Source organism: Drosophila hydei, unplaced genomic scaffold (genome assembly GCF_003285905.1).
Source record: "Drosophila hydei strain 15085-1641.00,03,60 unplaced genomic scaffold, DhydRS2 tig00000149-arrow-pilon, whole genome shotgun sequence".
Lineage (NCBI taxonomy): Eukaryota > Metazoa > Arthropoda > Insecta > Diptera > Drosophilidae > Drosophila > Drosophila hydei.
This window is the reverse complement of record NW_022045678.1, coordinates 412,290-426,908: the sequence shown is the minus strand read 5'-3', so window position 1 is coordinate 426,908 and position 14,619 is coordinate 412,290. Positions and strand designations below refer to the sequence as shown.

Genomic DNA, 14,619 nt, shown 5'->3' with positions numbered 1-14,619 from the left:
TGAATTAGCCAGATGTGACTTAATTAACTACGTTCGCAAATCGCGGATTGTGTTACGTGACAAGCAGCTTATGTACTGCAGATTGTGATAGAGATAGAGATAAAGATAGAGATAGAGATAGAGATAGAGATAGAGATAGAGATAGAGATAGAGATAGAGATAGAGATAGAGATAGAGATAGAGATAGAGATAGAGATAGAGATAGAGATAGAGATAGAGATAGAGATAGAGATAGAGATAGAGATAGAGATAGAGATAGAGATAGAGATAGAGATAGAGATAGAGATAGAGATAGAGATAGAGATAGAGATAGAGATAGAGATAGAGATAGAGATAGAGATAGAGATAGAGATAGAGATAGAGATAGAGATAGAGATAGAGATAGAGATAGAGATAGAGATAGAGATAGAGATAGAGATAGAGATAGAGATAGAGCTCGCGCTCGCGCTCGCGCTCGCGCTCGCGCTCGCGCTCGCGCTCTCGCTCGATCGCTCGCGCTCGCGCTCGCGCTCGCGCTCGCGCTCGCGCTCGCGCTCGCGCTCGCGCTCGCGCTCGCGCTCGCGCTCGCGCTCGCGCTCGCGCTCGTCGCGCGCTCGAGCTCGAGCTAGCGCTCGAGATAGAGATAGAGATAGAGATAGAGAAATAGAGAGAGAGAGGGGCAACAACTAATGAGAATTTGTTTTTACAGTTGAGTATTGTTTAAAGAAACAAAAGTTATTCAGGAAAAAAAAAAAATCTTAATCCCCCCAATGTCTGAATTCACACCTTTATTCGTATTGATGAAGAAAACACATATTGATAATCTTTATTAGATTCTATTTGTTTACTTAATTTCAACAAATCAGCATAAAGAAGAACATTAAATTATATTGTCACGGAAATTCTGATGATATTTGATATTTTTAGCTTGAATGGAAGCTGTATAGATACGTATTAATATATCAATGGAAACGAATGAGTGGATGTTTGCCAAATCAATATCGCATATCTACCAATATATATGTATATATATTTTTTTTTCGTCTCTTATTTGGTCTGCCCTTCACAATTTGCGCTCATCATCAATTTAAAGTTTTATCAAAATTGTCAGCATTAAGTTGCAATTCTCATGATTTTATTTACGAGCTCTTGTTTATTTTTGTTTTTGTCATTTTTTGTGATTATTGCTAAACGCCCCCTTGTTGCAATTCGAGCGTCGTTATCAAAGATATGCTCTGTGCTGATCGAGTGTGTGGGTATTTCGAGTGCAATTTATCAATGGAAGAAACTTGGGTGCGACAAATTGTGACAATGAATTAGCGTGGAAAGAAAGCCATATAAGGCAACTAGTGGCCAGCTAGGGGTATGGGTACATACATCTATGCTACGTATGTATATGTATGTGTGTGGTATGACTACGGCACCATGTGCCATTTATCAAAGCACGCCATTCATTTGCAAAGAACGCACTTGGGAGGAAAAACGCAAAGCAAAGCAAATCGCCGACCGCCCCACATGTTGGCCAACGGTTCAACAACCCGTGGAATCGAGTAAACGCCTCGTTTAAAAAAAAGTGTAGAGTATAAAACAAAAACAACAACAACAAATCTGTGGCAATAATTTTTAATGTAAAACAGAGACGCACAGCTCTTTGAATATTTGCTAGATGAGATCACATGGAAAAAGTTGTTGGGCTGCAAATTGGGCTGGGTTGGGTTGGGTTGAGTTTGAGTTTTGTAGAATTGAAACTGAAATTGGAAGGGAGCAGCAGACATTAATAATAATTACGTGACCGCCGGCTTGACATCTGTTTGAAGTTTATGCTGGCGTAGCCCAACTGCAGCAGCAGCAGCGGCTCTGTTCGCTAGATAAAGGCGGGCAGCCAGTCCATGGATCATTTTCCTCTGCCTCTGATGGAGTTATTACAATGGCCCTATAAATAGGCAGTCGCTTGGCTGACGATCGGCACGCAACCGACTTTTGTTTTCATTCGTTTTTCCTCTGTTTTTATTTTTTTTTTTTGCCTTTATTATTTTGACCCTATTAGCGCGACTGAGTTGAACAGAAATTCCCGATATGCCCTGCCGAGGTCTTCACTTCTTAAGAATTGACAGGGAATGCAATGCTTGACTGGGTGAAGTGATGGCATAGCCAGTGCTTGGGCAAAGATATGAAATGTAGCTTGAAACTTGACACATTTTGTACTAATTTTAGTATTCGCTTCATTATATTTCGTATTGAATATAAGTATAACTTAAACACTTATTTTATTGTTTACTTAGGTTATGTTGAGCCGAGTTTATATGAAATAGAATCAAGTGCTTATGGAAAAACTCCAACTTTGTTTACTTCGAAAAATTTGCAATTTTACAAATATCAAAACTAAGTTCTTAGACTTCGATTAAGCCCTATAAATACAACAGAACTAATCCCTACATTCCTACATTCCCAACAAATTTATAGAAAAAATAAATTGAAATACAAAAATTGTGATTAGATTTTTAAAAATATTTATCAAATCTTTGAATTAATTAAAGCTGAGATTATGAAATCTGGTATCCTAACAGAGGTTTTAACTTTTTGTGATATAAGTTGACCCATTTGAAAGCAGCTTAAGACATTTTCTAATTGTAATATCACTGAGCGCATAGATCTGAAAAGATTCCCTTCGAATTTCTAACTCTAAATATATGCAGAAAATATATTTTAGGAAATATTCATAAATTAAAATCTATACAAATAAATTTCACTTTCTTGAACTGAAAACAAACCGTTTTCTGCTTTCAATTTGTAGACAATTTATAAATGAAACCATGAAATATATCAAACATTAGGAACTGCCAACAGATCTGTTATTGTCTATAAAAGCAGTTTGTTGAAGTCATATCAGAGTTCTATCAAGATTTATCTATATGAATACTTTAACACATTGAGTCTTAAAGGCACATGAAATGTGCTCCCTTAAGCACACCCAAGTGCTCTTTAAGACTACGCCACTGTCTCGCCCTTTTGTCTTTAACAAATGTGAAGCAATTGAAGTTTGGTTTGTCGTCGCTGTTGTTGTTGTTGTTGTCCATCGCACAAACATCCGAACACACCCCAGGCACAACATGACTCGCTGTATGTCGGCACTTGCCGTGCTGTTCTTTGACCCAAAACCCCTATCCGCCCCCAACAGCTCAAGTCGTCTTGGGCTTGTCATTTGCCAATTGGCATTTATGTTCTTGTAAATTGATATTTCCCGTTGGGTGCAGTCCCAGTTGATGCATTCTATAAAACAATTTAACTAATTTGCTTTCTCCATCTCTCTGTCTATTGCAGGTACGTATGAATATAGAGATCCAAAACTCGTTTTATTCAACCACCTGTCACGTAAGTTTGTTTATAAAAGCGCTGAATGCTTTCATGTTCGGCTTCACTTCATTTAAGACAATTAATTAATGCTGTTAAGTGCCCAAAAACCGACAGAGAGCAAAACCAATTTGCAGCTCATTTAAAGCGACGGCGGCATCAATGGGTTAAGTGCCTTGACGCTTCGCTCTTTATCCATTTGCTGTGCCGCTACGTGCCTAATTGAAAGTTCAGTGGATTTTGTGCAACAGCTTCACAAGAAGTGGTCCATCAGCTCGCATCTCTCAAGTGCATTTAAAATGAATCTCGCTTCGACTTCGGCCAGCTGCCAGCTGCATACATCGTTTCCCTTTGCCCAGCAGTAAGGCCAAAACAAAGACACTTAATCATCTCAGATTTGCAACAGGCAGCAGACGTAGTCTCAAATATGCTAATACTCATAATCATAAAACGAAAGAAGTCGAAAAAGAGTTTCATTAGTCAACGAGGCGACAGAAGAAATTTTCTGTTCCCCGTCTGTTGTCTAGACAAGTCCAAGTCATTCGCTTTTCTCAGCTCGCCCTTGGCTTGGTCAGATTATTCGGCCCTCAAGTAATCATTGTTTATGCCCAATAAATGTTGTTAGTCTTGTCGAGTTTCATAGTCAACCAAGTTAAGAGTTAATATAAAAATAAGTTCAGTCATATTTAATAAAAAACAGTGACAAAGTGTTATACTATATACGTGTTAATACATTCAGTAATTGCTGCTGCTTAATTGTGTTAATTAGCTTTAAGGCTGTCATAACTTACAGTTGCTTCTCTTCTCTCTGTTCTTTATACATCTTACAGCAATATGATTTCTTAATCTATTGCTTAAGTGAGGCAGGCTTAAGGCTTGCTGCTGGATGTAAACCTGTTTCAATGACTCAAATTCGTGTGCTGTTTGAGCCATGTTAATAATGAATGATAAATGATATATTTATACCATTATTAATTATTATTAATTTGATTATCATAACTATTTTCTATCAGCGACAGAGCTGAGCACCTTAGCCAAGCTACAGGTTTCATCTGTGCCTGAGACCTACTTTTATTTTTATAGGTTACTTTTAAGCCAGAGATTAGAGTTCATCTCCCAAGTGGAATGCGGTACTTAAGTACTTATCTTTAATCCTAACGCCAGCTTAAAGGCAGAATCTATCTGTTTGCATATTCACAGATATTTTGAGGCATCATTTCATTATTTAAAGTTTTCTGCCATTTTATAAAATGAGATTTTAGTGCAAGGAATTTATTATTTTATATTATTAATTTTATAAAACGAATTTAGAGGTATATTGAACTAAATACCTTCTTTATATTTATAATAAGTACCACAATATACTTATACTTACATACCTAATATACTTAATAATAATAAATAAAAGACAGAATAAGAAATATAAATTCTGCATAATAGCGCTCGATATATTGATGTATTTGAGATCTTATAATATTTTATCAATATATGATGATCATGTATGATGCTGAAGATGTTGTATCATATAAAATGTTATTGTTTCTTAATGAAATAAACTCCTATCATAATATATTTAAACATATTTCCTCTCCCAATGCTCTTCCATTTCCTTAACTTAAATTCAAATTAGAAGAACTTACAAGTCGCTATTAATTCTCACTTTTTGACCTTATCTTATATTTTATTTACTATATATTAATTGGAATTGTGAAATCTTAAACTCTGACCAGATTTAGTCTCAGCATTATTTGTGATCCTTGAACACCTTTGGCCAGAGTCTTTCGTATTACTAAAATGCTAACTTCTAGGCAAAGTTCTCGTGCAAGTTGTAAATTCTTTAAAGAACTTTTATTATGTTGTCTTTCCCATGAGCACCGATGATAAGGCTGTGTAATCTTATCAATTGTTTATGATTTGAATTGGTTCCTCAATGTTGCCTTTGCACTTATGTAAGCCTGCGTCAGCTTTATTAATAGACGAGAATTGTTGACCTTGGCATTTGTCAGATTGCGCTGAATAGTTTGTTGGCACAATTAGTTCTCCTTTTATAGCGTGTACATAAGGTATAGACATATCTACAGTAATACAATTATGATTATGCAATTAAAAGAAGGCCACGGCAATATTTTTATTGATTTGTCGACGCTTCGCTTGGCCGACTTAAGGCGAGACAGCAAATTGTTTTGCAAACTGAAATATCGATTTAGCTTAAGCGCAAACTGTTTAGTTATAGCCACTGCATATATATATGTATATATATTTATATATATGTATATATATATATATATGTATATATATATATATATATATATGGCCGAAACAGATGTCGACCAGGTGTCTACAGCAAATGCCTGCGAAAGGTGCCAACTGTCAAATGCAATTGCGAGGGGCTATAAAAGCCCCGGGCTCTAGCCGAACACGTGTGCAGAGTGCACTACTGTGGCCGATGGCATTTGGGAAATGCCGAAATTAAAAAGCAATCAAGGAATTACCCAGGCACAGGCCTAATTACCTGTACTTTCGCTTAGCTTGAAAAATGCACTAGGGATTTACAATGTTGGAGGGGGCGGCGCGTAAAGGTTAACCGCGTCTACCTGTGCACCTAGTCGGGCACACGGGAGGATCGACTGACCCTGCCCACAGGCCAGCCAGTGTGGATCAGCTACCTGTGCGCTATATAAGCATCCTCGCGGCTGAGCAGTGACAACAGTTGCACAGCAGCCACCAAAGCAAACACATTGCCAAGCGAAGCTCAACTCAAGCATTTGCCAAACATTAATCACTATGGCCACCACCTACACTTGCACCCAGTTCGTGAACTTTATGGATCCCAGCAGCTGTGGATCGATGAGCACCACGTATACCCTGGATGCGGCACGCTTTGGTCAGCGTGACCTGAGCCTGTTCATTGAGAGCCTAGAGACAATTGCACGCATCGAACGGGAGCGTCATGAGCGACGTCAGAGTCGCCGCATGCAAAAGCTGCTGGAGGAGCGCATCGCGGAGCTGGAAGACGAACGCTGTGTCAGTCCCACGCCCAGCGCCGAGGAGGCTGTCGACGAGCCACTTACGTACTTAGAGGCCAAGTGCATACCCTATGCCATCAGCGAAGCTCTGCCCGTTCCCGAGAAAACTAGCTCAGACTATGATGTCTGCGATGATGAGGCTTACGGCAGCGCTGATCAGTCGCCGCGTAGCAGCGTCACCTACTGCAGTTGTGGTGGCGTCTCCAACACTGGCCTTGACTCCGACTCCGCTGAATCGGGCATATATGGTGGATCAACGCCTCCCCCGTTGCGACCACGCTCCCAGGTCATCAGCAAGCCAAAACCAAGAACCACACGATCCCGCATCATTAGCATGGTACTCAAGCGGGAGTATGCCAAGTCGCCCTCTGCGGACACCTTGCAGCATGCCGATCGCTGTGATCACCTGCTGAACAGCACCATCAAGCATCAATATGACCAAATGTCGTCAAAATCGAGACGCGGCATTGCCTGCAGCCAGGGATCAGCTGAGGAGCGTTTTCTGGACAAAGCCTTGCGCTATTTGACCTTGTGATGGGCACAGTTTAAAGTGCCTTTAGTTTAAGTCTTTAGTTTCTAAGATAAACACAAATTATAAATATATATTCTAGAATTTGTTTATAAAACATATTGATATTAAAATTTAATTAAACAAAAAAAATTTTTAAATATATTGATTTTTGTATTATTTATAAATTAACAAATTTATAAATAAATTAAGTATTATAAATAAATTAAGTATTTATATAGTTATTGATAAGACAATAATATCAGTAACTTATAAAACTCCCCCCCTAACGTACTTATCACAAAAAGCAATGTGGACCATAAGAGAACACAATTATTATCATTCAATTTGCATGTTGAGTAAATATACTCAATGCAAATCGAAAGAGTGTAAGCACTGAGCTTATTATATTCCTTGCCCACATTCCATTGGCTCTGCTGCGGCGGATCCCGTTACTTGAGTGCGTGAACTGCATTGAGTGATAATTGTGGATGGTAATGATGTGTGAAAGAGACAAGTGCAGTGGGCTTCCAGTAGAGGAGGAAGCATTGCATTAGCATAAGTTTTTCAGTTTAACCGGCGTTAATAATATAGATAGTATATATTTTATATTGTCAAATGACATTCTGCAATATCAATAACGCCTATGCTTGTACTTAAATATATGTATATATAAATAAGATTTACCATTGAAAGAAAGAGGGGAGAGAGATGAAGAGATGCAAAACACTTAAGGCTAAAATAATAAGTACGTTGTTGGAATTAACTTTAAGCTGCTATAATTAATGATTTATTAAAAGCACTAATGTCTACTGTTTATTAGAATCATATAGAAATGAAAGTGACAAAGTATTAAAGCTTAAAAACTTAAGGAAAACCTCAAAGTGTTTATACACATGTTTATTTATAATAGACAGCACTGTATCGTGTTCTTGTGGTTTCTTCTAATTACCGTATTTTATGCACATACCTTAAATCCACAACTCATTGCTTTATTCCCCTTTGCTATTGTTTCTGTCTTGATTTTATGAATGTCTGACGAACTGTGCGCTTCCCTTTGTTAATACACTATTCACACTACCTACTGGACGACCTACTGACATGATTGTCAACTGGCAGCATCTGACTGCATCATCTCGATAATCTACTTCAATTTAACGGCCTGTCAACGGGCTGTCGACAGAGTTGCTGCTTGCGTGGACTGCTTAAGTGTACCAAGTGCTGGCAACCTGGTCTAAATATAGCCGAACGAGTGACACCCTGCCAGCTGTCAGCTATCCAGGGTAAAGCCGAGCATCAACCACAATAATGCCGAAGCGTGCGTTTGAGAGTGTGTGCGAGTGTGTGTTCTGTTTAAGTTGCCGCCTGTTGCTGTTCGTTTTGTTTATGAACAAGCACAGGGTGACTCGTACATAAGGCATTTCTATGTGCCTGCATCCTGTGTGCTATAAAAACTAAAAGCTCAGCGCTGTTGCGTCTGTTTTGTTTTGGTCATGCGCCAAAGCTGCCATAATAACGGTTACAACTGCCAGTGGCTTTCATTTTGGCTTTGGCTTTGGCCTCTGCCTGGCCTCCACTCAGTATCTATCACAAATTCAAAAGCGTAGCATACATTTCTGCGCCGGAAATGGCGAACGGCGCGTAGTGTGTGCGTGTGCGTGTATGCGCATATACATATATATGCGTGCGAGTGTGTGTGTGTTTCTGTTTGGTGTTGCATGTCGCGCGCGCCATGTTTGCTCAAGTAAAAGCCAAATTTGATTAATTAATTTAGCCTAAGCGACTTACACACACACACACAGCCATATATGTATATATATACAATGAAGTCCTAAAAGTGCCAAAAAAAACGCATTTGCAAACATCCCTACCCAACGTACTGCAAGTGCTGCTTCCCTACTCTCGAATACATTTAGTGCTCTGTGTGTTCCCTTGACAATAAAATATGAATTGATGCGCGCGCTGCGCCATAGTATCCCTATATATTATATACATATATATATATGAGTGTGTGTGTGTGCGTGTGCGTGTGGGTGTGTTGGTATATCGTGCGTTCCACAGTATTATTTTCTAGTTCGTTTTTGCTTTTATTTTATTTTTTGCTTGTCAACTTTTTAAGGTCAACTCGTGGCTGCGCTGCGAGGCGCGCGCTCAACCAAAAATTTCATCAACAAAGCGCAAAAGTTATAAAAATAAATTTTGAAAGCGATTTGCTACATAGAGAGTTTCGCGTTATATAGAGATATATATAATTTTTTTTGGGGTGTGCCTATTTTATAGCTTGCACTTTTGCCAAAGTCTGTGTGTGTGTGTGTGTGTTGGAGCTTGCGTATGTATGTGGATGTTTTATTGACTTGCTGCCTTTCTGCTTGTGTGTGGCTGCGTGCTAATTGAGTTTTATCGTATACACATATATACATATATAAATGAGTGTATATGTGTGTGTGTGTGCGTGCATGTGTGTGTGCTTGTCACTTTCATGAAATTTCTAAAACAAAAAAAAAAAACAATTGCATTGTATTTGCTATCAAAATTCAAAAAGCTAAAAACAAACAGCCACAAAAACTATATAAAAATTCGATATACCATACTATAACAACAACATGCTGCAATACGATCAGGTAATTGAGTGCGATAACTTTATATATACACAATATATGCATATACATATATATATGTTTAGATATCGTAGGCGTCGTAGACATGTTGACGTCGAATCAGCTGCCGGCATTTAGAATATGACCCACATATGCAGCAGCTGCTGCTGCACCACTGCACCACTTTCAGCAGGCGCTTCAATTGTGGCGCTGCAAGCGGCAAGCGGCACGGCAATTGTCAAATGTTGTCGCTCGTTGCACACGGCAACAACTGGTGACAGCAGCAGCAGCAGCAGCAGCAGCAGCAGACGACTTGGCAGCAACTGCTCCTCGTTTTGCTCTTGGTCCTCTGACGTTTTCTCTTTGTTGCTGCTGAAGTACCTTCTGCATACGTGTATGATGACTGTGATTAAGTTTTGTTTGCCTTTTGTTTTACAATAACACTGCCTCAGCCCCTCCCTGTCTCTTCCTCTCCCCCTTGCGCGCTCTTTGTGTCTAGCCCCACTCTGCGGCTGTGCACTTTTACACTTAGCTACAGCCAAGGCAAAATGTTAGTAGCTTAGCTGGGGCATTGTTTACACTTGGGATGCCAAACTCAAGTTTTTGCTCTGCTCTTGAAATCTTTTGGGGCACTTGACAGATAACTGTGTGCGTGTGTGTGAGGAGCTCAATTCAAATATCAAAGTAGAGCTTGTTAAGGCTTATTAGAACCTCAAAGCAAGGCAAAAATTGCGGGTGCTCGTTATTGACACAATAATTTAATAAAAAGGCAAGTTCATATTTTTGGCAAACTTATAACTAGGTCAAGGGTCAAGAAGTTAAGTGACATTAAGTCTTGATACCACATAGACTTATATGACTGCGGCTAAAGATTACAGCCTTAATCCATGCTTTCTTGGCCCCAATAATCTTCGAAATTTGCAAATCTGTTAAAAGTTAAGAACACGAAAGAGAAAATGTCTTTATTGTATAATCTGTTTCATAACTTTCTCACTTGACACGTCAAGGCCTGCTCCAGAGCTGACCCAATGCGCTGCTCACCTTGGCTCTTGGGCAATCATCATCAGATTTGCCAACTCCCACGCCAGCACAGATAACCTAGAAATGTCGCAGCAAAAGTTTTGTTGTTTTTCTTTTCGATAGCAGCTGGCCTGGCTTGCTCGTAGTCCAGTCCAGGCCAGGTCTGACACAATGGACGAAAAAAATAAAGAAAAAACAAACAAAAGCAAATGCAAAAGTTTGCTCTTAGTTATCGAAAACTTTTCGCAAAGGCTGCCCACACATCGAGAAGGCAAAATTATATCATTCAAGTGTCGCTTCTTATGCACTCGCCATAAATCATCCAGACGAGGCTAGAGTCGCAACATGAGCAGAAACCTGTTGATCTGGCCGAGCTTCTTGTAATGAACTCTTCTTGTCTGCCGTGGCTCAGCTTTGAGTGAAATTATTCGGGAACAACTCTTAATTTAATAATTGAGTTTATTAGATGCTAACTGGGCTAAATATTTGATAGCTTCCAAAAGGTTTATAGATAGGCCAAAGCTCAAACCAGATTTGATGCGTAATTCCTGTTTGAATGTCTTGATATCAAATATCTATAAATCTTAGCAAGTTCTATGGAGTGTTGTAGTATTATGTTCTCATATCTTCAAAATAAATTGAAAACTAGTTTTTCAACGAGCTTAAAAACTAGTTTCTTTATGTTGAAGGCGAAGATTAATTATTATATTTATTATATTTAAATTTGTATAACCAAGAACTAGTTTTAATAATTCATAATTTTGCATCAAATTTTAACCTATTCTTGCTCTGCCTCTCCCTTCTTGAACAGCCACCCGAGAATGAGCTACAGAAATCACATGATCATAATCCGGCCGCACTGAGCGAGCACCAGCTGCGTGTGCAGGCGTCGCTACAGCGTTTGAATATACCCGACTGGTTCCGACAATACAATCAAAATGCAGCCAGGTCGCCCGATGGCGCCGGCGCCGGTGCCAATGCCGGCGGCAATGCGTCCTGTGGCGGCTATAAGCCGGGCAACTTTACGCGCAAGCGTACGCAGGACTCGGGTCGCTGGCAGGGCCTTAACTCGAAGACGACTTCGCTCAGTTCGCTGGGCTCTCAGCGCTCTGATCGTAGTCCCCTGCTGTTGAGTCCCTCGGCGCACAGTCATCACGGCGGCCAGACCAGCAATGTCAGCGGCTCAGCGTCGGCGCCTCAAGGACATGGTCAAGGTGTCGGCGCCACACGTTGGTCCACCTCACATCTGAACTCCACACAGACATCGCCGAGCGTTTCGCAGCGCGGCAGCTTTGCCCGCGGCGCGCCCATCAATAGCAGCTTCATGTCGGTGGCCAGCGGCAGCAGCGCTGGCGGTGTCCTTCGGAACTCCTACCGTCAGCCCTACCTGGGCTGGCGCAGCACAGAGAAGCTGTCCCAGCGCACGCCCCACGAACGGTAAGTCGTTAAATGAATTTCAATTATCGAAGCAAATCAGCCTAAACTTGTGTTATTTTAGCCTGGCCAACTCGCTGCTAGCGCAACGCACATCGCCAACAAGTGCTACGGCTACGGCCACGAATGGCATGCGAACGCTGCAGCCAGTGACGCCGGAGATACAGAGCTCTATCAAGGAGGTCACCTCGGCCATTGTGCACTATGTGAACGATCAGACGCAGGCGCAACACTTGCAGCAACAGCAGCAGCGCAGCCGTTCGACGAGTCCCAATTCGAGGTAGGCAGCGGATCGGCAATGAGCAAAAAAAAAAACGAACAAACCGTTGCAGCCAATCTATATGAAACGCACTTGTGTATAATGAGTGTTCGAGTTGTCGTAGTAGTCGCCTACACCTTCTGCCATACCCAAGCCCAACACAGTTTGTGTGTAGCTGTTATTACCAACTATTTGATCAACTTCTATAAAATTCAGTTCATCTCTGTATCTACCACATACACGAATCCATTCATCATTATTTCCTACCACTTCATTCGTACTGAAAACTTTCATTTCTATTCGGCAACTACACAACACGCGTAGCTACCTGTAAAACAGTCCACAACCAGCACCAACTGCAGCACTCGAGTCAGTAGAGTTTAGAGTTTAGCTGACTGCCACGAGCTCGACGATGTCCAGAGGTAAGCAGGCCCCGAGCCAACCTATGGGCTATGTCATCCTCATCGTCTCAGCGTCCTTCATGTGGCTAACCTGTGACTAATCCTAGCGCCTATCTATATGTGTTACTTACTCTAAAAAGATATATATATGTATTTATATCTGCGCTGGCTTCTACTAAAACACTAAACAAACACTAAACAACTTTCACCTAGAAAAGAAAAACTTTGACAGACAAAAAGTGATTGGATTTTTGCCAGCTCTAGCTCAGAACTGGGTCAGGTCAATGGGAAGATGTCTACTCTGTAGCCATAAGCAGTTGATTATGCAAAAGGCTTTTCTCTGTGTTAGGAAAGGGAATATTGTATTGATAATATTCATATTTCAAAGTATGCAAACTGCCTTGTAAAGAGAGTAAGATTTTTATTTTAATTTACAAATTATTTGATTTGTAGACTAAGCATGTATAGTGAGAGTTTGTGCCAATAGATGGCGCCACGCAAATTTGAAATCAAATCAAATATTAAAACGGTTTGAAAATGAAAATGGCATAAAACAATTTAATGAATATATTTTTAGATTAACTAAGAGATTTCTATAAACAAATTTATTTTATATTATATTTCCATTAGATAAAGTGATTTATTAATGATATTGTTGGTCAAAAATTTGCTAGAGAGCTTGTTTGCTCTTCAGAAAGATAAATCCGTCTCAAATGTTAGCTTTAAAAATTATGAAATTCCTAAAGCAAAAGACAAGTTATATGCTGTGCAATATATAAAGCTAATATTTTACAAATGCTTTTAAGTTTAGCTAAAAGAAGTATTTAAATTTCCAAATCGAACTTAAGAAATAATCTTCCAGTTTCAATAATCTTTAGCTAAAGCTGTAACTTTATTCCAAATTATCAATCAATCGCAATTCAATTTTGAAAAGTTTCTTCTCAAATTAAGCGATAAATTTTGTCGAGTTTACACTCAAAATTGTATTTAGCAATCCTAACTTTGTCACCCAAACTCTCCTCCTTCCACTCCTCTGAATATTTCTTACTTGTAAAACTTTCGCAAAGCATTTAAAACTTTGACATAATTCTACTTGGTTTTGGCCTCCAGGGGAATATTACGTAACCTGCGATGTGATATCATAGTGAATCTCTATTATTGTTATGATTATTATTGTTGTTGTTGCTGCGGCTGACGCATTCAATCTGCTGCTGAGCATTGTGGCAATCAGAATTGGAATCATTTACTTTCATCAATGTAAATCGTGTGAGATTTCTCCTCCATCAATATTTGCACAATGGCGTGGAGCCATTCAAATCGAAATTGATTCCATTTCGCTTTCATGTTGAATCTGACAGTCGTTGCTGCGATGTCAGTGCAAACTGTCCCGGGGCTATTAATAAGGTTCAATCTGGCAACGAGAAAAGGCCTCGCCCCAAGCGCCGCATGCAATTTAAATGTCAACAATGCAAATGTCGGGCCCTGTCTGCCGTAGGACAAGCTACCCATGCATACATACATATATACATATATATATATATATATCTATCTATGTGCATATGTGTGCACACACATCCTGCCCAGCTCCAGGCCCAACGGCCAGTCCCAATACCTGTGCCACTTGTCCACGTTTCAAGTGGAGCCCACTTGGCCCTCTGCGGCCAGCTGCCAATCATTATGAAAATCAATAATATTAAAGTAGAGCAGCTCACCGACATGGTGCTACATTTCTAGAGGTGCCTTTATAGAGCCAGTAGGGCCAGTAAGCTTATTCAATACTCTGTTGAAAATATTCCAAAAGTGTGAAGAATTTTTGAATTTAAAATCAACTTTCGTAACGAAAAAATATTCAAATATTTGTGTTAATTTACTCTATAGCTAAAATCTATTTTATGGTCTTTTAGATACTGTGTTCATTTACTTTATAATATATAAATTTATATTTTTTTTACTACAAGAATTCCAGTTTCTTTGAAAGTTTTTCTTTTTAGTTTATTTGGCTAGATTTTTTGGGTTATCTTCTTTGAAAAGCAAATATTATTCG

The 14,619-nt window shown here is 39.6% G+C and overlaps 2 protein-coding genes across 11 annotated transcripts in view; both read left to right on the top strand.

Moving 5' to 3' along the window:
- LOC111592072 (GATA zinc finger domain-containing protein 7) overlaps positions 1-14,619 on the top strand; it is a 66,463-nt gene that overhangs the window by 45,090 nt on the left and 6,754 nt on the right. For 8 of the 10 annotated variants that reach the window (XM_023304081.2, XM_023304080.2, XM_023304084.2 and 5 more), the window contains exons 5-6: positions 11,293-11,918; positions 11,980-12,195. In XM_023304081.2, coding sequence (XP_023159849.2) covers positions 11,293-11,918; positions 11,980-12,195 — 842 coding nt within the window. Of the gene's footprint in view, positions 1-8,430; positions 8,609-11,292; positions 11,919-11,979; positions 12,196-12,498; positions 12,580-14,619 lie in introns of those variants that run through there. The other 2 variants (XM_023304087.2, XM_023304088.2) reach the window with 2 other exon arrangements.
- On the top strand, positions 5,885-6,891 carry LOC111592053. The gene is made up of 2 exons (XM_023304053.2): positions 5,885-5,909; positions 6,032-6,891. Exons 1-2 carry the CDS (start codon positions 5,885-5,887, stop codon positions 6,889-6,891), a joined length of 885 nt encoding a protein of 294 aa, XP_023159821.2.

Excerpts from the sequence above, each read along its gene's own strand:
- LOC111592053 (XM_023304053.2), top strand. The coding sequence starts at position 5,885 with ATGTTGGAGGGGGCGGCGCGTAAAG. Across the intron at positions 5,910-6,031 it reads GGAGGGGGCGGCGCGTAAAG|TGACAACAGTTGCACAGCAG; the intron begins GTTAACCGCGTC and ends GCGGCTGAGCAG.